The sequence below is a fragment of the Armigeres subalbatus genome, chromosome 1, assembly GCF_024139115.2.
Source record: "Armigeres subalbatus isolate Guangzhou_Male chromosome 1, GZ_Asu_2, whole genome shotgun sequence".
Lineage (NCBI taxonomy): Eukaryota > Metazoa > Arthropoda > Insecta > Diptera > Culicidae > Armigeres > Armigeres subalbatus.
Window position 1 is genome coordinate 166,888,977 of NC_085139.1, and position 22,704 is coordinate 166,911,680.

General features: G+C 38.2%; 1 protein-coding gene across 1 annotated transcript in view; it reads left to right on the forward strand.

The window, feature by feature from the left end:
• LOC134205494 (cytochrome P450 4g15) overlaps positions 1-22,704 on the forward strand; it is a 46,320-nt gene that overhangs the window by 13,927 nt on the left and 9,689 nt on the right. Inside the window, exons 2-3 of the mRNA XM_062680773.1 lie at positions 14,546-14,743; positions 15,463-15,645. Of these exons, the coding sequence (XP_062536757.1) occupies positions 14,546-14,743; positions 15,463-15,645 (381 nt within the window). The remainder of the gene's footprint in view (positions 1-14,545; positions 14,744-15,462; positions 15,646-22,704) is intronic.

Sequence of the window (22,704 nt, forward strand, 5' to 3'; positions counted from 1 at the left end):
AATTTGGCTGAATCCACAACAACTTGTATTGAGGCTCTTGACGCAGGGAGGCAAGTAGGTGCTGCATATTTAGATCTCAATACTTCTACTTAGGAAACTGGAGAGGTTGGGCGTTTCCACTGCATGCGTTGGTTGGTTTTGATCTTACCTGATGGATAGAACACTGCGTGTGAATGTCGGGTCATATTTCCGGTCCTTTTGTTTCTTCATCTGGTGTACCACTTGACGACGCTGTGACTTTCCGTTTCCACTACGATAACGTAATTTCTAAGGCAAACCGACAACTTGACCAAAGGATTTTGTGATCCACATTGCCTGCGATCGCTGTGTCCTGTATGATCTATTCTGAAATTGGCTGGACCTCGAGGATCGAATCTGTGCCAATTATGTGGCCCTATTTTATATTATGTTCATTATGTAATACAACGATATCGATATTATCGGAATTGATCGCCGTGCCGTGGAAGAGGCTTTTGCGCCTTTTAAAGAGGGAGACAGCGAGGATTGGACTCACGATAAATACCAGCAAAACGAAGTACATGGTCGCTGGCAATCAACGTGGGTTCATTAGTGGTGGTGGTAGCGAAATAGTGCTGGATGGTGAAAAATTTGAAGTGGTGGAAGAATTTGTGTATCTTGGAACATTAGTGACATGCGATAATAATGTCACCCGCGAGGTGAAAAGGCATATTGCAGCTGCAAATGGGTGACCAGCTTAAGTCCCGTAGTCTGCAAACGAAAACTAAACTCGCGCGGTATACTAACCAGATTCTTCCGGTGGCTTTATACGGCCATGAAACATGGACGTTAAAGGAGGCTGATCGGAGAGCCTTCGGAGTGTTTGAGCGTAAGGTGCTGCGGACAATACTCGGCGGTAAACAGGAGAACGGTATCTGGTGGCGTCGCATGAATCACGAATTATACAAGGTGTATAAAGGGCTGGATATTATTAAGCTTATACAACACGGCAGACTATGGTGGGCTAGTCACGTTGTTCGTATGCCGGAAGAATGTCAAGCGAAGATAATATTTAGTAGAGAGCCGGAAGGGCCGCAGGCTTCGTGGAAGGCCGCGTACACGATGGCTTTTGCAGTTGAAGAGGACCTGAGGGCGCTCAATGTTCAGGGCGACTGGAAGCGATTGGCCCAGGATCGAGTCCAGTGGAGAAGGATACTCCATTCGGCGTAGGTTCATCGAAGAGCTGTAGCCCATCAAGTATCAAGTAAGTATGTAATACAACAATCGCATAGTATTTGTTTATTTGTTTATTTGGAGCAGGGAAAAGCCCATTTGAGTAGAACCATGGAATCTTTTTCAAATGGGCGCAAAACCTCCTCATCTTTTCATATCAACAGAAATACAATAATTCCAAATGATACATTGTTTGACTTAAATAACTTAATATTATATAATATATCCTAATGACCTATGCTAATGTGTGATACTGTTGGAAGCTGAGAGGAGTGTTGAAAACCGTTTCCGAAGAACACCCCGTGAATGGTGAAAATCAAATGCGGTGGAGCAGCGATTGAAGATGCGACATATACTAGTGAATGGCTCATTTTGCGCATAGTTTGTGCGAGCACCTCTCAAGAAAATGAAAGGTGTTGACCGAAGTGGACGAAAGGGGATGTTAAAGTTCAATTGAGAGAACAAGGCCGGGCAATCAATTCTAGATTGCAGGAGATCTGCAATGAAAGCGCCTTGGAAACGTCACGACGCTCACTTAACAATAACAATAAACCAATAAGTTGGCAGCGTGCTTCATAACTTGGTAAGTTATTTGGATCATTCCAAGGAAGACGGCGTAGAGCAAAACGAACGAATTTTCGCTGAATTGCTTCGATTCGTATAGTGCTGTTGTGGTAGAAAGGAGCCCATACAACTAATGAATATTCTAGTAATGACCTCACTAACGCGCAGTAGAGCGATTTTAGACATTGAATGTTATCGAAGTGCTTCGCAATGCGGAAAATAAATCCAAGTGTTTTCGACGCTTTCGATAATGATACGACGATGTGATAAAGGCGATGTGGTCTTTGAAAGTCAGCTTAGAGTCGAATTATTAGATCCTTAACAACAGACGGCCTAGATCCTTAACAACAGATTCTCATCTAATAGCTGTAGATCCGATTTTGTAACAAAAGTCAATAGTAGAGCGCTTGCGGGAAAATGAAATTACAGAGCGTTGAGGACCATGCAATTGATCTCGCACCATTTGACGAAAATGTCGAGTTGACGTTGTAGAAACAGAGCATCCTGATCATCATTAATAGTCCAGTATAATTTGATATCATCGGCAAAAGAAAGCTTGTAGGATTCGAGCACAAGATTCACATCATTCAGATATACTAGAAATATCAGAGGTCCTAAGTGGCTACCTTGTGGCACACCTGACGTAACACCAAAGTATTGCGAGGTTGAGTCTCCAATGATGATGGCCATCTCCCGACCAGTTAGATAGGATTCAAACCATAACAGAAAGGGTCCGGAAAACCTAGTCGTTCAAACTTGGCAATTGTAATCCTGTGATTGATCTTATCGAAGGCAGCCGAAAAATCAGTGTAGATAGAGTCAACTTGATATCTTTTCTGCAAAGATTGGGCGATGAATGACGTGTAGAGAGTCAGATTCGTATTCGTTGAACGCCTTGGCATAAAACCGTGTTGATGCTCGGAGATAAAATCCTGACAATTGTGAAATAAGAACTTATAGACTACTTTCTCAAACAGCTTTGAGGTGGCGCAAAGTGCGGCTATACCACGGTAATTGCTGACATCACGCTTATTTCCTTTTAAAGACCGGGAATAGGTAAGATTTCTTCCATTGCTCCGGAAACGTTCCGACTTGATACGTTGAAGAGACTGGCTAGAGGTACGGATAGACTATTAGAACAATTCTTCAAGACGTACGCAGGAATTCCATCTGGTCCACAACTAGTCGAAGCTTTTACGGTACAGCAAATATCAGCTACTGTGTCTGCATCGACGATTGGGTGGTTTCCAACTGGGGGACGAACAGGGACGTTGTTAGCGGCTTCATTGATTTGGTGTAATTCCAGGGAATCGTCGGTGAACACATTCGAGAATTGCTGTTGAAATAAATTACAGATGTCTTCTGTCGATGAACATTCGATATTCCCATTGGTCATGACAGTGGGAAGACCAGATTCCTTTCGGTGTTGGTTGACGTAGTTCCAGAATCCTTTGGGATTATGGCGCAGTTTTACTTGCAATTTTCGTTGATGAGCGATGTACAGTTTTTTGTTCAAGCGCTTGTAGCGAGCGTTGATTGAGTTATAGTTGAGTTTGCCTTGGGGCTTTTATATTTCGAGTATTTACGTAAAGCAGACCGTTTACGTATTTTCAGCCGTTTAAGATAGTTGTTTCCCTATGGTGGATTAGGCGGTGATTTACTGGAACGTTTTGGAATGAATTGATCGATTGCATATAATACGATGTTGGAGAAACGGGTCACTGATGAATTGAGATCTTGATCGATGTGCTCATTCCAATTAACGCTGGAGATGAATGCATTCATATTCATATAATTGCCATTCTTGAAGTCGTAGTAAACAGCTTCAACGGGATCCGAAAACACACATTGTGAGACACCGCTTATTTCGACCAGCAGCGCAGGATGGTGAATCGAAGATTTTACTAGTGGTGAAGGTGCTTCGATCAATGAAAAGTCTACATCTCCATCAATGCTACCGTAACAAAGATCAAGCATCCGACCGTTATTGTTATGTACAAATAAATTTGGTTTCTTCCATGTCTTATGGTCTTACAAACATTTAAATTGGTACTTTTGATTTTAAACCTTAGTTATTTGTAGTTTTCTAGAAATCACATTGGTGCATCATGCCCAGGAGGCGCATTATACTGTCTTACCCGTCTTACTTAGGTGATCCGGTTCCGGAAAGGCAAAAATTATACAACTAGGGTGGGTGTACCAATCGTCGCCATACATAAGAAAAAAAATAAGTAAAAGGCATGTGTTTGTGTGAAAATGCATGCCAGTTGTGGCACTATTCTTAATTTTGGTGCATTATTCGGCAAATCCCATTGTTTTCTTATGGGAATGGCTAAATTGGAACCACTAGTGCGACAACTGGTGCAAAGGACGTCAAAAATTAAGCAAAATCAATTTCTACAATTATGCTTTGCTTGTTTTGGAGGTGATCAAAGGTGTTACCGTATCATAAGAATATGCTTTATCGATATGAACTTGGTTTGCGGTGATTTGATTGGCCATTTGGCATATAAAGCACTAGTGCGACAACTGGTGCTATAGCCACGACTGGTACATCTAGCCTAGTTGCAAAAAGATGATTTTTTCAACACGAATAGATCGCCTGCTTTGAGCGTGCTTACAGCGGCACACTAGGAGTTATGGGCCAATCACAATTGATACGTTTGCGTGCGTTTTGACAGTTTTCTCATGGGAAAACTGTCAAAACGCACGCAAACGTATCAATTGTGTTTGGCCCATTAACATTCTGAAATCAGTATGGCGAAAGGCATCTAAGGTTTAATATCTCGAAAATAAGGAACTCTATCGAAAAAATATTCGGTAGGCGTAGCATCGGACACCTTCCTACATAACTGGCACCAAATAGATTTTCGTGAAAAGTTCCTGCTGTTGAGAAAACCCGCGTTAGATGTCTTTCGCTATACAAATTTCTGGCGGTTAACTCATGCTGGCTATTTTGCGCATATACAATAGCGCCTGGATATGACAGCGGCGGGTAGAAAATCAGCCACTGCCAATAATTCATTGTAAGTTTTTCCAACGAGATGGGATTGAGTTCAAAGAAAAATGAAAAAAAAAAAATCTCTCAATTATCTCTATACTGTACATACTCATATTATGTAGCTTACCGTGAGAGACGTTTTTTTTTTTCAAACTGTTACGATGATGAAATGATTCAGAGAGCTATAGTACTTCCGTTCTACGTATAATTATACCATGAACATGATTTCTAGAACTTCTGCCAACGAGGCTGGGTAAATACTATGGTGCTGAATGGTAATGGTGCTATGCTGCCTATGGTCACATATTAGTCCCATGTTTGATGGATTTCCTATTAATTTGGTACAAATATGCGATTGTGGGCAGTAGCAAGATGAATACACCACTAGGTGTTCCAATCTGCCAAATTCACGATTCAGCCATCTTGGATTTTAGTATGGGAGAGCCAGCCGGTTTGTTTATGTTTTGCACCGAAAATGAATTTTTCACCCCCGCCTTCTTCTCGTCCATAAATTGGGCAGACTGCAACACCTAGCTGTGTATTCATCTTGGGCAGTAGTGCTTAGTGTCGAACAATGAAGATTGTATGAAAAAATACAACTTCACTCGACAGTTTGCTATATTCGATCCAGGACGTCACTCGTGGCAACAGGGAGGGCCAGACCTACAACCAGGGTCGATTATTTTTTATACAAATGGTTCAAGAATGAACAATAGAGTTCGAGCAGGTCTCACTGGTTCAGGAATAGACATATAAAATTCCTATGAGATCATGGCCAACTGTATTCCAAGCAGAAATTCAAGCAATACTAGAATGTTCTTAAATATGCTTACGCAGAAAATATAGACATTCAAATATATGCACAATGTCCGACAGTCAAGCAGCTTTAAATGCTCTGAAATCGGCAACACGTACATCTAAAACTGTTTGGGAGTGCATCCAGTCACTCCAATAGTTGTCTTATCATAATAAAGTCGATTTATATAGGGATCCTGGTCAACTGCGGAATTGATGGAAACGAAAGAGCCGATAAATTAGCAAGGCTCGGATCGTCTCAGGATTTTGTGGGACCAGATCCTTTGTGTTAGGCTGACCATACGTACCGTATTTAACGGGACAGTCCCGTTTTTTAGACATTTTTGTGCTGTCCCGTCGTAATCTAAAAAATCTGCAATTTGTCCCGTTTTTTCATTGATTCTACATTGATCATACTACATAGAAAGTGTTTTTTTTGCGTTTTTATTTATTAGAGATATTTACAGTCGTCGGCTTGCTCATCTCTCAACAAAGAAAGTGGTCGAAACCCATAAACAAAGTTTGAGATGTTATGTTATTATTTTTGTTTTAAAAAGAATGTTATCTAATGTCGTTTTGTATTTGACTTTTCTTAAGGTTTGTAACAGTTAATGACAACAGCTGCTTCTCCGGGAGATACAGTCAATGATGTTGCCTGCTTATTTTGAAGGCATTAAAATTTGGCTAATTTCATCAGTGGATTGAACGGAATTAATAACGGAACTGAATTAATTAGCAAGTATTTCCAGAAAATCAGGTCTCAACGTCAATAAAATGAAGCGTAGGGACAGACATCCTAATTTTCAGATTAAGTTCATTTTCGATTATTCTTTTGAAATCCTTCGAACGAAGTAGGTAATTCATTTTTTTTTTCAAATATTTCTTTACCACATATTGTTCAATCATTTGATTCTTTTCGAAACATTAAGAATCTTTCAAAATCCTTTTGAATAATTCTGAATGTTTTTAAATCATCCACTGTAAAAAACGACGACATGAAAACATAATTTATAAATTAACAGTTACTGAACAAAGTTGAGTTTAAAGCAGTTTCAAAACGATGGAAGATTTGGTTGGATTAAAGGCTAGATTTGAGGTCCCTACGTACTTCAAGGCTAGTTCACACATCATGAGCTTGTCTGCATATTTCACTCCCATGTGTGTGGACGAGATTTATTGGATTCCGTTATGAAAAATTAGAAATTCGACCCGATTCAAAATACATTCCGCTAGATGTCTCCGAGAGTCCGAGCTGTAAACCAGCCTATAAATTGGCCAGGATTTTAAAACTTTTCGCGACGAAATTGCATGAGTCTCGCTTTCTTGGGAGCACATGGGAACAAAATTAATGGACGAAATTCCCGAGGTGTAAGGTAACTTTTAGCGTCATTTAACCTTTTGTCTGTGCTCTGGGGTCAATATGACCCCAGGCCACTTTGAGTGGCTGCCATTTTTTTAGTTTTCAACCGATTCTCTTAATTTTTGATAGTTTGGTAAAACTCGCCGAGATCTGTCTCCTAGGTGCAAATTCGTTTGAAAAATCTTGAAAATATGCGCTACAGTGTTCTTTTTTCGAAAAATTTACGTTGTCTGTGCTCTGAGGTCAAATAGACCCCAAATTGAAATTGCTATAACTTTTTTAATGTTTGGCCAATTTTGGATTTTTGGGGCTGTTTCGAAAGATAATTTAATCATCTTTCAGGTCGTTACCAAAGATTGACTATAGGTGGGCGGGTACATCGCGGGGAGGGGTTTTCGTAAAGAGGGTACAAAAACAGTGATTTTTCATGCTTATTTTATTATATCTGAAAATCCTACCCATTTTGAACTGCACCTTTTCAAAAAGATTATGCAGGAAGGCGTCTGCTTTGACATGAGGCATTGATTAGTTTAGCGCTTGGTCGCTAGGTGGCGGTATATTTGAATTCATTATTTTAGACTATAAGGCATTTTATGAGACGTTTAGCGGTGGCCCGATTATTTACATCTAATGTTTTGTTTTGGTATGATTCTGCGTGAACATTCCGTTAGGTCCGAACACCAAATAATGTTTGTAAAGTTTTAATTTTCATTCGTGTTTTCTTCAGCATTTCATGCTTAGAATGCAATGGTATGAATAATCTAACGACACGTTTCAAGAATCATATGAAAAACTTTGTTCTAAAACACTGGTAGACGAAAAGTAAAACAGGCAGAATTGATGATGGGACCCATCGGAATGTTCAGCGCGAAATTACCAAACAAACGGGCTCCCACTAATTGTCAAAGTAGATAAACACGAGAAAAACATCTGTTTCGATCTGTCTCATAAAATGCCTTATTCAAGTAACTCCGATATATGGCATTTTCCTCATTGTAAATATTCTTATCGCACAATTTTGAAATTTGATAAGATGACGTCTGTAACAAATTTCGTCTGGTGCGAATAGACTCTCATGTGATGGAATAAATAAGGAAATTTACAAATAGGCGGCGCTAGTGTACTTGCAATATTCTTGCATATATGAAATATTGCTTTAGCTTGAGATCCCTCATACCTACACCCAAGTTGTATTCGGCAACATTGGTCAGGATGTCTAGCACTACAAAGCGGTGCTCAATATAATGAGCACTTCTTCCCATTTTTTAAATTGTACGATAAGAATATTTACACTGAGGAGAATTCTATATATCGGAATATCTTGAGTAGTCTAAAATAATGAATTCAAATATACCACCACCTGGCGGCCGAGTTCTAAATTTATCAACGCCTCATGCCAAAGCACATGCCTTCCTGCATAGCTTTTTTAAAAAAGTTGCAGTTCAAAATGGATAGGATTTTCGGATATAAGTAAAATAATCATGAAAAATCACTGTTTTTGTACCCTTGTTCACTAAAACCCCTCCCCGCGATGTACCCGCCCACCTATAGTCAATCTTTGGTAACGACCTGAAAGATGATTAAATTATCTTTCGAAACAGACCAAGAAATCCAAAATTGGTCTAACATTAAAAAAGTTATAACAATTTCAATTTGGGGTCAATTTGACCCCAGAGCACAGACAACGTAAGTTTTTTTGAGCACAGACAGAAGGTTAAATAAATTTCGATCAAAAAGGACTGTGAATTGATTAAATTTGACCTTTATTCTCATGCGCCAACCATATTCATGGAAATAATTAAAACTACATTTAAATAATGTTTTTTCCTTGTTGAGATTCTTGTTATTCTTATCCGCAGATTTTTTCCCACTTACCTATATTCATGACAAAGGGATTTGGCACGGGAAATTAATAGTCCCACCCTATAGCTCTTCTCGCATTTGTCTTTTGACATTTTTTCTTAGCCTTCATTTAACATTTTTTAACTATTTTTTTCTTAGCTTTCTAATGCCAAAACCGGCCTTAGGCAGTTAATTCCAATTGTTTAGAATTGGACAAGTTTTTGATATTGGTCAATAATAAAATCCTAAGAGTAGATTGAAATAAAATTTCAAAATTTCCTACTTTTTTAAATATCGAAAGAAGTAATTTTCTATTCCTTCGTGTTTTATCCGCGTCCCTTTGAAGAGTGAAATATTTGTAGTTCAGTATTTTCCCAAAACTAACTTAAAACAATAGAAGGTGAATGATTCACTTTTAAATATTTCTAATTTCTTACACGGAGGATGAAAATTTTGCCCATTAATTTTGAAATTTCCACAGCTCTTGAATTTGAATCACAAGGTTTTTGGACATGTCCCGTTTTGGATGCGCGTTCGTCCCGTTTTTTAACCGAACTGATCTGGTCAGCCTACTTTGTGTGCTACATCCCCCTTTTCTCTTAGAGAAGAGCTGGAGGCTTGGGGATCTTTGAAGGTTGAAACCAATTGGAGTAGTACTTTTATTGCTAGGCGATCGAAGCGATTTATCACTCCGAAGATTTCAGTAAATCACAAATCATAAATCTTTCTCAAAATGACCTTTGCATGTACACAGATCTTATAGCAGGCTACTGTCCGAGCCATTATCACTTGAAGCTGATAGGAAAACTTCAAGATGATGGTTGTCGCTTTTATGATATGCAGAAGGAAGACTCAGAACATTTATTATGCCGGTGTCCGGCACTTTTCAATCAAATACGTAAGTTCTTCAGCTTGGAGATCAAATCGGTATTGCATATTATGAGGAGTGTAGTACCGAACTGGGACAAAGCTCTTAGTCATTGAATGACGATGGCTCAGCTAAAAAAATGGGAATATATCACAATAGATGAAATAACTGATCGCAGTAATGAATATACCCGACAAGGAATAAAACAATGGTGCTGAAAAGATGAGTCTTGCAACGAGTTGCAAACACTGTTTTTTTTACAATGACGAAAAAGGGGATTTAATATGATAAACCGGGACCAAAATGGTGCAGTCCGATTTACTTAATATGATCGTTCTTACAAAAAAAACAACAACTTTAAAAACGAATGAAACCAAACGATTGAATCGAAAAAGGCATCATCACCGCTAGGTGGTTTGTTGTGGGTTTTTATATCTTATTTCTGTGAATTATGATTATAATCCGTTCTTCACTTCTTGTCATCTGTCCCCATCCAAAACCTCAGAATGGCTATTGGCCACCGGAGATGTTTCGGGTTTCCCGAGAGTATATTAAAAATGCATTTTTCTTCTGCTTGTTACTTTATGTGACGTTTACTTCCATCATGTTTCATGGTTTTCCCAGAAACTAGATTTAATATGCCGACTAATGCTGGCTGCAGATCGAGAATCCGTGAGGTATATGCAGAAATAGGGTCAATTTCACAGAACACCCGGAGCCTGTTAAAAAATGGACAGTGAATCTGGCAGTCCCCAAAATGTATCTTTAATGTAGATTCTATATTTATCGTCTTGGAAAACATGAAATTGACATCCATACTGTCCATGATCTTGTTGACGTATCAACCATTCGAAATTTTAGAAACTTTCATTTATTACGCGTTTACTAGAATAATTCAACCGCTGCAACATCAATACGTTGTTGGTTTCAAGTCTCATTTAAGTGCTTAACCCTTAAATGCGCAATGTTGTTTTAAAACAACAAACCGAAGCAAGTTTATTGTGAATAAATTTAAGTTATTTACGTTAAAAATATTTTCGGCGATTTCAAAACATCGCCTTGCGCTTTAAGGTGATTATACAATAAAACCAAAAATCGTCCATTTTGTAAACCACGTGCTTTTCCAATATTTTTTTTTCAAGAGCACGAGATGAAAGAACCATAACGCGTATGGGGCTGAAATAATGGTAGATCGTTTGCTTAGTTATGCAGAACAATCATAATTTGAGTTTCGGCACTGTACGAAAACTATTACGCCAGATTTGGGCTTTTGGAAATGTATCTAGATAGACGTGTGGTGAATTTGAAATTCACCACGGCTTCATTCTATAATCACCTTAAGGGTTAAGGGTTGAAATGTTTAAAATTTACGATCTTTGTCCCTAAATTATTCGAAATACATGCGAAAGTGCAAAGGTTACCCGACCAGTAGATAGTAACAGATTTATATCAGACCTTGTTATTCTGTTACCACCAAGTACTGCAGAAATGCCGCGAATACAACGTGCCCACACATCATCTATTCATCGACTTTAAAGCCGCATATGATACAATCGATCGGGACCAGCTATGGCAGCTAATGCACGAACACGGTTTTCCGGATAAACTGACACGGTTGATCAAAGCGACGATGGATCGGGTGATGTGCGTAGTTCGAGTTTCAGGGGCATTCTCGAGTCCCTTCGAAACCCGCAGAGGGTTACGGCAAGGTGATGGTCTTTCGTGTTTGCTATTCAACATCGCTTTGGAAGGGGTAATACGAAGAGCAGGGATTAACACGAGTGGTACAATTTTCAATAAGTCCGTCCAGCTATTTGGTTTCGCCGACGACATAGATATTATGGCACGTAACTTTGAGAAGATGGAGGAAGCCTACATCAGACTGAAGAGGGAAGCTAAGCGGATCGGACTAGTCATCAACACGTCGAAGACGAAGTACATGATAGGCAGAGGTTCAAGAGAAGACAATGTGAGCCACCCACCGCGAGTTTGCATCGGTGGTGACGAAATCGAGGTGGTAGAAGAATTTGTGTACTTGGGCTCACTGGTGACTGCCGAAAATGACACCAGCAGAGAAATTCGGAGACGCATAGTGGCTGGAAATCGTACGTACTTTGGACTCCGCAAGACGCTCCGATCGAATAGAGTTCGCCGCCGTACCAAACTGACAATCTACAAAACGCTAATTAGACCGGTAGTCCTCTACGGACACGAGACCTGGACGATGCTCGTGGAGGACCAACGCGCACTTGGAGTTTTCGAAAGGAAAGTGCTGCGTACCATCTATGGTGGGGTGCAGATGGCGGACGGTACGTGGAGGAGGCGAATGAACCACGAATTGCATCAGCTGTTGGGAGAACCATCCATCGTTCACACCGCGAAAATCGGACGACTGCGATGGGCCACGTAGCCAGAATGTCGGACAGTAACCCGGTGAAAATGGTTCTCGACAACGATCCGACGGGCACAAGAAGGCGAGGTGCGCAGCGGGCAAGGTGGATCGATCAGGTGGAAGATGACTTGCGGACCCTCCGTAGACTGCGTGGTTGGCGACGTGTAGCCATGGACCGAGCCGAATGGAGAAGACTCTTATATACCGCACAGGCCACTTCGGCCTTAGTCTGATTAAATAATAATAATGTTATTCTGTTACAGTAGTTTTTCATAACAGCGGTTGTTATAAAACATGTACTATTATAGTAGTTAAAATAACAAAAATTTTAACAAAATCTCTTCTAGTTTTAACAAAAATATTACTAAATATGTTATTTATTGAACAAAAATATAGCTCGTTGTGTTACATAAAAAGTGGTGAAAATAGCTTGTACTATAACAAATTATGTTCTCAACTTTGAATGTAGGTTCGAGTTATACTGTAGGTGGTACCTTCGTTTTTTTACAATTCATATCTACCAAAAAGGTAGGCAATTTTTTGTTCGGTAGAAATAAACATAACACATTATGTTATAATCATGTTATGACGATCATGAAACTTTCTTTCCTCCATCTTTGGCAGAAAATTTATAACAAAATTATTGCAAGTTTTGTTATTTGTAACACATATTGATATAATTGTGATAAAATTTTGTTATGACTAACTGGTCGGGTTGTTACGTCAACTATGGAATCATGGGCAGCATATATGCATGGTTACAGATGATTCCAAAACCGATGCTCGAAGACAGATCTAGAATACTAGAAGAGTGTTCGCTTCTGATGGTCCCGGTTTTATCAAAATGGGATTATTCTACGCAAAGTTATGATTATTTGTATTTCGACAAAATTTTGCTATCTCAACCTTTTCGTCTAACCCTACGTACAAAAGTGCAATTGGCGGACAAAAAAAGAAACTATTAGTTAATAACTACGAGAATTCAAGTTCACGTCGGAATATAGGTTCCTTTGAAAGAGAAGGCCCATTTACATAATCCCCTTGACCATCTTGTCTCATATATCAAACTTCTCCCTGTATTTCTATTAATTATGTTGGTATATTCGGCTGTGCCGTTTTGACCGAGTTCTTGGACTGCACAGCCGAATATACCAACATAATTACAGAATATTACAGTCGAACACTCATCTCCATATGTATTTCTACTTTTACAAAAAATACAAAAAGGTTGTTTTATAATATATTTTATTTAAGTCCCAATCAAAATCAAGATTTGACTAATTTGATCAATCTGATCAATTATTACTTGAACTTCCAAAACTACTGGGTCACGTACGCAGTTTCACCCGTGATGTTGTTGTTGGGGAGTATGGTGCACAAATCACCCATGGAACAAAATGGTCCAGCTCATATAATCGTATTAGATATTCATTATTCGGGATGTATTCCAAAGATTGAGAAAAAATCTTTGATTTTTGGTTGTATCAATTGAGAATATCGTACAATCAACCATGCGTTCACCATTTATTTCATGTTTTTTTAGTAGGAGATCATTGTGATTTGTATAGATAGTTTTATATTTTTTATCTTCACGCTGAAATGATTCGGTTTTTCGCTTCATATTGATGTAGGGGCATTTTGGACCACTCTCCTCTACTTTTTAAAGGCAAGTCTCCAATGATTGAGATAAATCGTTGCTCTGAAGTAATCATCATTTATTGTATCGCCTTATAAGAGCATATAAAACGCGGCTTACGATGATTTGACCTAATGGGACTACATAGAAAACCATTGATGCCCTTGACATCACGGATTCGTAATTTATTTGTGCATATTTGTTATGTATATGCGCCAGTGCTCCATCATGATTAAATTAGTTATTATGCTGAATGACTTTTCCTAATTTCATCATCAATCCAGAATCTATTTGTATCCATTCACCTAATGATTTTTTTATTACAAGAATGCCGTTGCATGCTTTGGACGTAATGGCATCAATTGACAAGCACATGCCGCTGGAAAAGGTAGCTTTACGTAGATACCTTGTTCAAAATCGCATCCCCACCACAGACGATCACAATGGCACATTTGGTTCGCCATAGCACGAAAGTCTAGATCCCCAAAATGATACTCGACCGCGGACCGGCTCGATGGCTCGATACAGTCTGAATTGATGACTAACTTAATGGTCAAGACAAAAGCGGTCACCCTAAACGGGAAGACATTATTCACTCCTGCGCCATAATCAGACATAATGGAGGAAAGTATAGTTGCTTGACCTCACCACACACTCCTGCGCCGTGCGCGATGTCCGATTCGTATCCATTGCATCATAACATTCCACGTTGCTGAAACAATTCCGTGGACGCAAATTCAATTTCCCATACGCTTGCCTGACCGCCATGCGGGTAAACAACATAAAACTTAAGAGGATAATTGCGAGCTTGTCGCATGTGTGCGTCTACCTTCTGCCACGATTTGAGAACACAATTCTTCAACATTGATAACATATATCTGTACATTTTCTTCCAGCCGTGTTCCGCAACGTAATCGAGAAAGGAAAGGACTTCAATCAGGTCATCAAGATTTGGATCGGACCGAAGCTGATTGTTTTCCTGGTGGATCCACGTGATGTCGAACTGCTCCTCAGCAGTCACGTTTACATCGACAAATCGCCCGAATATCGTTTCTTCAAACCTTGGCTGGGTAATGGTCTCCTAATCAGCACAGGTACGTATTATCGATTTGATTTTGAATACTCCAGGCAGTACACTATTGACATAGGCCATAGTATAGTGAATAAGTAAACTCAATTCAGTAACTATAATATGCTTTTCTGCAATCAAGATAGAACATTGAATTCAATCCAAACGAACAAAATTCAAATGGAATTATTTTACTGAATGTCTGTTGATCATAATTCCGTGATATCATGCTAATTTGGTTCTGCGAAATGGCATAAGCACGCAGCATATCACCAAACTGCTATGTTATAGCAAGTAGTAGCTACGTACGCGGCATTAAAGATTCCGTCCCACGGTGTATAAGTTCCATCAACTAGGTATGTACATATTTCATGACGATAGAATGTTACTACGGACAAATTTGCATACGTGCGCTTGATATGGCGCGTCTTCGTGATTGTCTCTAACACGAGGGCACTTTTCATTGTCTTTTACCGCACACCAACTAAAGTAGCTGATCTGCATTAATTTAGAATTAATTTTCGCCGTGCTTTCGCTTGAATTTTTATTGCTGCCGTTTGACATTGCACGACCTCCTGGCTTCCGGTCGTCACGATAAGGCGTCGCAAGTTTACGCATAATCACCAATTGTGACCGATTTTCGATTAGCGACTGGATAATTTAAATCGATTGAGCTGCGATCCATATCACGCTGTAGGGATTTAAAACATTGTCACGACGAATGACCAATTACTTGCTTCGCAGGTCACAAATGGCGCCAACATCGCAAACTCATCGCTCCTACCTTCCATTTGAACGTGCTCAAGAGCTTCATCGATTTGTTCAACGAGAATTCCCGACTGGTGGTGGATAAGATGCACAAGGAGGCCGGGAAAACGTTCGATTGCCATGACTACATGAGTGAATGTACGGTGGAAATTTTGCTTGGTAAGTGTTTGATTGAGCATTGCAACGATATTTAATATTACCTCTTACTTATATGTATAGGAGTAGAACGATTTCCAAAGACTTCTTTATTTACCACAATATCTTGAAGCTAATTTTTAGACAGTTGACTATATAAAAAAACTTAAATTTTGAATAATTATCTAGGATTTTTAAAATACCTTTTCTATAGATATATTTGTCACGCTTTTTGCATATTGTAGGGTCTGTCTCATTTGGAGAATTAAACTGAAATTAAACTTGAAAGTGAGAGCAAGATTGCTTTTGACAGATATCGAATCATTTTTCATCGATGTCTGGGAATTGCTGATCGGGTAATTTTCTAGTTTTCGAACTGTCACTTTTAAGTTTAATTCTCCAAATGAGACAGACCTTAATGTTTGCACAATAGGACGAGCTATCGATCTCAGGAAAATTTATTCCCATGGCTTGGTTGGTGACATGGTTACAGCAAGTTCTGGCTAAAATTTGACCAGAAGATTCTACTTCTGAAGAACCTACAGAAGTGTCATGTAAAAATCTAAAATAATCTGCCAAAGCCTTCATTGCCCCTAAATGAATTGCGTTTCCCATTATTTATTGAAGTAGAAATTCAAATCCCACATCGCTAAGAAATTCACAGTCTATAGACCATGCATGCAGTCATTGTCAATGCAAGGATAATTAGAATATAATTACCAGCACCATTTGATTATTGTTTATCGTCCAGTCTGTGCGAAGGAAATTTTCCATAAATCTGTTACAGGATGTAATGCTAATCAATTTGCAAGGCATCTGCTGCATATCCGATAGTACCAATAGTTTCACCGTAAAACGTTTCACTAGAAATCGTAGACAAGTTTACTACCTTGTTTATGATTGTCGTAGGTACTTAATTTGCATGATCGATTCTCTGCAACAAACTGATCCGTATAATTCTGGTTTCTGGGTAGGTATCTGTCTCGCACTTGTAAGCACGCGACGTTGATTAAAATGATACATGAGCAATACAACAATCGATAGGCATTTTTCTTTGATTTTTGGATAAATTAATATTGACCTGATTTGGAGATTTCTTAGTAACAACAAATAATTGGAATGACTAATCGAAATGTATTGCCCAAGATAGGTCCTTACGGTAGTTCGAAATAAATATACATAGTAGAATTATTTTGGTTCTATAACCACATTAAAATCGTTGCGATTTTTTCTGAATAAAACTTTAAAATTTTGCTAATATGTTTTGAAATTTTCTGACTGACAAATGAAATTTTGAAAAATACCGTTTTCAATTTAGGCATTTTTACGAACTTTTTGAGACTCTACAGTGTCTAAACAGTAGTTCTAGTAAACATTTTCTCAATTCCCAATTTATTTATCCTCCACCCGCGAGAGAACTCGTTTAAGTAAGACATTTTTCATTCGCATTATTTCAAAATCAATCGATACGCTATTTATTGCTTACACACTCCAGAATATGTAATGTTCTATGTGACTAATGTCTATTGGCTGTTAACAATTAAGAACACAAAATATCCAACAGACATTCTAAATACTCACGCTCCTCAAATGTGAACGTGTACTATACACATGTGGAAGTGTTGGCTTGAGAAATGGATTGCGAGTGATTTGACTATGCGTCCAATTTGGGAATCTCGAGCTCGTCCAGTAGCCGCTAGGTTGCGAAGGCCGTCGGAGGTCCTTCGTAGCTTAGTTGGTTAAAGCACCAGTCTAGCGTACTGTAGGGTCATGGGTTCGAGTCCCATCGAAGGGAAAGTTTTTACCTACCTACCTGCAGATTTACGAGCAAAGATGTGTTGTACGTCTCAACAATATTTTTTTGGAAAAAAATTGTTCTACAAAGTTGTTCTGAATAGTAAAGTCCTTTGAAACTACCGAAAATAGAGTGGCTCTTTTCTGAAGAATAAAAAAAATCTATTATTTTCCGGAATATTGACATAACATGTTTTACAAAGTTGTAGTGCAACTTATTCCATATTGATGAATATTTTATGAATATTGGTTCGAAAAGAAGACATAGAGGGTGGGTTTAAGTCGATTATGACCTTCAGCGTTAATGAAACTTAATGATTAGGAATTTAAAATTTGTTAGAGTTTTGCACATTCAAGTTTATTGGAAGAAGCTTTTGTAGCAATATACCTACACTTTGCATGAAGTCAAATTGAAGCAAGTGCCTACATCGCCTTCACCTCGTACACTTATTCAGACATCTTCTTCTACTTTATTAACATTTCATCTCCAGATGGAATATTTCTAACTGTCAAGGTAGTCTATATTAAGCACTTTTCAGTTTAAACTGTAAGCAACTTCCTTGTAATGTTAAGATTTTAGCTTCAACTAATTTCAAAATCAACCGGAAGGAAATGTTGAATATCTTTCAACATGATTGGATTTTAGAAAATGTTCAATGGAAGATATTAAAACCATGGATCATTTTATCATCAGAATCAGCGGGAAGTGAAGTTTGGTTATACATATATGTCCATTAGGGTGGCTCAAATTACTATGAGAAAAACTTTTTTTTAATTTTTTGATGGGCTTCGGTTCTATTTGATGCCCTGATGCTCTGGACAAAATTTCAGTCAAATCGGTCAATGTTTGGGTGGTACTAAACTCGTTGGAAGTTTATATGGAAAAAATGTATGCAGAAACATCCAAAAACAGTGAATTGCAGTTGGACGGCACAACTTACGATGAAAAACTATGATACGCATTCAGATCTTGAAGAATTTAATACAGAATGTTATGCAAAAAACCGCGAGAAGATTAGAGTTTGCTCGGCTAAGTTATTAGCATTTCGCTGAAGTGGGGTTCGAGCAAATTTCGTTTCTTTTACCCTTGAAAAGAAATAAATTCACCCCTACAACACTCCAGTAAAATGCTAATATCTTTGTCTAATAAACTCAAATCTTCTCGCGGTTTTCAGCATAACATTCTGTATTTAATTCTACAAGAGCTAAATGAGTATCATGGTTCTAGATCGTAAATTGTGCCGTCCAACTGCAAATAACTGTTTCAGGATGTTTCTGCATACATTATTCCATATAAACTTCCAACGAGTTTAGCACCGCCCAAACGTTATCCGATTTGGCTGAATTTTTTTCCAGAACATCAGGGCACCAAATAGAACCGAATAAGAGGGCGGCCCATCAAAAAATTTGAAAAAGTGTTTTTTGAGCCACCCTAATGTCCATCCATTGTGCATGTTACGAGAGACACAAATTCTATAACGTAACTTCACCAAAAAACAAAACTTACAATTATTGTTTAAAATCTTGGCATATACAACTCTGCAAGGTTATAATACAATACAATTTATTTACATATAATTGGGGAACAGACGGCTTTGGCAGGTTTTGTTCTATTATTGGCAGGGGGGTTTTTATCGACCGAATATTATGAAATTTGGCCACAATATTCATTGATATGCAAAGAATGTTTGGGCCAAATATGAGCATAATCAATCATAAAAAACCCCCCTGCCAATAATAGAACAAAACCTGCCAAAGCCGTCATTACCCCTATATTAATAATATATTTAATATAAGCTTTTTATACAGACACTGTATTAAAATCATACAAAATTGTTAGATTTCAATACAATGGTTAAATAAACTCTTTCGAGATAGTATATTTCAAAGTTTCTCATGCAGAACTGTATTAAAATCTGCACTCCTTTGGTTGGGTGTTACAACCTTGAAATTTCTAGAAAATGGAAATACCATCGGGTGGGATTCTTTTGACAAATCGGTGGCCATTTTCCGCATGCTATTATTGAGAAATTCAAGGCGCGTTTTTTTTTCAAAAATGAAATATTGTTTTTATCCTTTGGACGATATTTTGTGGGTATAATTTTTGTTAGAAAACAAAATAGTAGCTTGCGGAATAAAACGGTATATTAGTTTGAATTTACTTTCATTCTTCAGATACTTGTTGATCAAACATTCAGTTGTTTATTTTTGGAAAATTTGATTTTGAAATGAATTTTATTAAAATCTAAAGCAACTTACTGTACAAGAGTTGTAGCTTAAGTAAAAAAATCTAAAGAAGAAGCTTCAAAGGTAACATCTGAATCCAAAAAGTCATAAGTGTTGTAGCTGAATCTTTGTAGAAATTCCTTCGAGCTAATATTTTAAGTGGAATCTGTCAAACGGGTGGGTACACTATCAAAAGAATTTCAGCAGCTTCTTAATTTTTTTCACTTTCAAACTAAGAAACCACAGGTGTTTTTTTGCAGAGCTTTGAGAAAACCTTGTTGTTGTAGCCAAGCATATCCGTCTTCTGATTTGCCTTTTACCAACGAAAACAAGCGCAGAACACGAAGGATAATTCGCATGTTTACGCCTCAAAAACAGAACACTGAATGATCATCGTTTATTTTCACCGTTCGAATAATCTAGATTTCCCTGTCAGCCTACTGAGATTGAATTCCAAAATTTTTCTCATTAGCTTGCTTCTCATTAGTATATGCTGGCATTTCAAATGCCTACTACGATTGAATTTCAAATTCGTTATCATTTTTTTCTATAATTGTGATTTTTAATTATTTTAGTTTATTTCATTATTTTGATCATGAAATAAGAAATACGTTTCACTTCATCCATTAATGTAACCAGCAAATGCAAATGTTTTTTTTCAGAATCACTTTATTCCTCACACTTGTTAGAGAGAATTTACAATTAAAGTCTAGAAAAACTTGTGGATAGATGTTTTTTCCTGAAAAGGAACTGATTCATGAAAAAATCTGTTTAATTTTATGGTATGTCTATTTTCATATAGAAACATGAATTTCTTAAGCTTAAGCTTTATACATGTTTAGGTCGGCAAAACAAAAAATATAAAACCACTTTCTTTAAACCTGGAGAAAAGAAGTTATAAAGTACATTGAAAGATTGTCGTTGTCGTCACTGGTCGAAACATCTATGCTGGCGAGGATAGTGTGTTGCTCTTCGGTATCCATTTTGCATACTTCAATCCAGTGACGGGAAATGTCATTTTGTTGTCTTTCGTTACCTGTTGTAGTCCTTAAAGGACCTCAAACTGTTTTCTAATAGGTCATTGCTCTACATCTGGAATTTGTTGCGTGAGAGCCGAATTAGTGTCGAATGACAATAATGTTTCCACCTTCTTTCAATAAAAAAAAACACGATGGTCCGTCGTATGCGATATACCTATTTCAATTATTTTCTCCATTGCTTCATTATGCGTGCTAAAAGAAACACGATTAGACGCGCACTAAATTTTTATTTGCTAATCGCAGAACAACATATTTTGATGATCGCGTGATCGTCCAGCGTGCTAAAGGAAACACGATAGAACCGCACACATCCAATACGAAAGAATATATCACTACTATTTTCTTTCCTGAAATCGCTTTGAAAAAACCCGAAAAAGGAGAATGGGTTCCCTTTCGGTTAGTAAGCACAAACAAAGGTCGATATCCGTGTCCAAATCGTTGGTGGCAGACACCGTTGAGGATAGTCCCCAATGAGTTACCCATCCAAATCGGCAAACCAACACTATGGAATGCGTTCTATTTGTGTAGCACAACTGCACTCCCTGCAATAAAATCTGCCGCTCATCTGGCATGTGACAGACATCGCACCACACCGGTGGCATCACGATCAAACGTTGCTCGTAAAATATAATCCACTGTCCATCTTGATTTAGATGCCTAATTTCAATGAAACCTTGGTTATCGACGGCGCTCCTTATCACTGCCGACAGAGATCTCTAACAATTCGGCCAGTTCCACAAGGGTCTTGATAACAGCATGTTTCGCAAGAGCTTCAAAGTTGCTTTTTGCAATTTCTGTTTCTTGTACAGTGGAATCTGCTTCATTTTTCCCAGTAGATTCATTGCTCCATTGCAGTAAGACAAATTAAAATATCACTATCAAACGCGCATTAATTTGTCTTCCCACCGTCTGCATAAATCAGAGCAAACGATCCGGACTTGAATTGAACAAATAAAAGGTACATTTTTTGTCACTTTTCTGAATTCGAAGTAGTTATATCTCCAAGACTCGAAACATGTCCAATGAACCCTGCGGAATGACCGAAAGTCATCAATGATGATTATTTGTAGAGAAAGTGATACAAGAAAATTATAGGGGTAACGGCTCAAACCTTGGCCCATTATGCTACGGTTGAGCACATTTATCGTTATAAATCTTCATATATTGCATTTCCAACCAGAATTATTCCACCAGCCGGCTTGCTTACATTTGGTTTTGACGCCAAATAGCAAAAAACGACGATGAATGTCCGCAATATATATTGTGCATTTAGATCAAAACTGTTTATATCACGCTGATGAACTGGCAGCAAGGCCCACTTCCGACGAAATTCACACGGAAAAATAAAATAAATATGCAGCACTGCACGGTGTTATCTGTCACAAAATCGAGTTTGTTTTGTCGTTGACAACGTCGCTGGCACCAAATTGAGGTTCGGAAGTCGATTTCCATACTTCCGAACGCTCTTCCGACAATGTTTTGGTGGCAAATTCAAATTTTGTTCTGACGTTCATGATGTCGGAAGTAAGTTCGGAAGAAAAACGTCGGAAGTCGGAATACAATTTAGTGCTGGCGACACAATATCTCATTAAAACCAGCGAAAGTCTCGAGAGAAATGGACAAAATGTCGGCATCCTTGTCCCTATCAAGTGGAAAATTTTTCAGCCCACTTGGGGCGAGTGATTGCTGATTTCGAACATACGAGAGATAAAGATGGGTTGCTGTTTATAGTACCAGTCATTTTGCTTGCGTTGAATAAAGGCAGCATGCAAACAAACAGAGAAAATCAAATCATCTTATTGAGCGTGAATTCTAATTGGTTGCATGTAAAATACTACCACACTGATTCTGAGAGTGCGTTTCAGATTCCCCCAATAGCACGCTTACCAAGGACATGCTTACGAAAATACTATTATATGAATAATTTATTTCCCAAATATTTACCATATTTGCAAGTGAAGAAGTTTAGAAAAATGAAAACTGTACTAAAAACTGCAATTGCAAAAAGGGTACATGTTCTAGC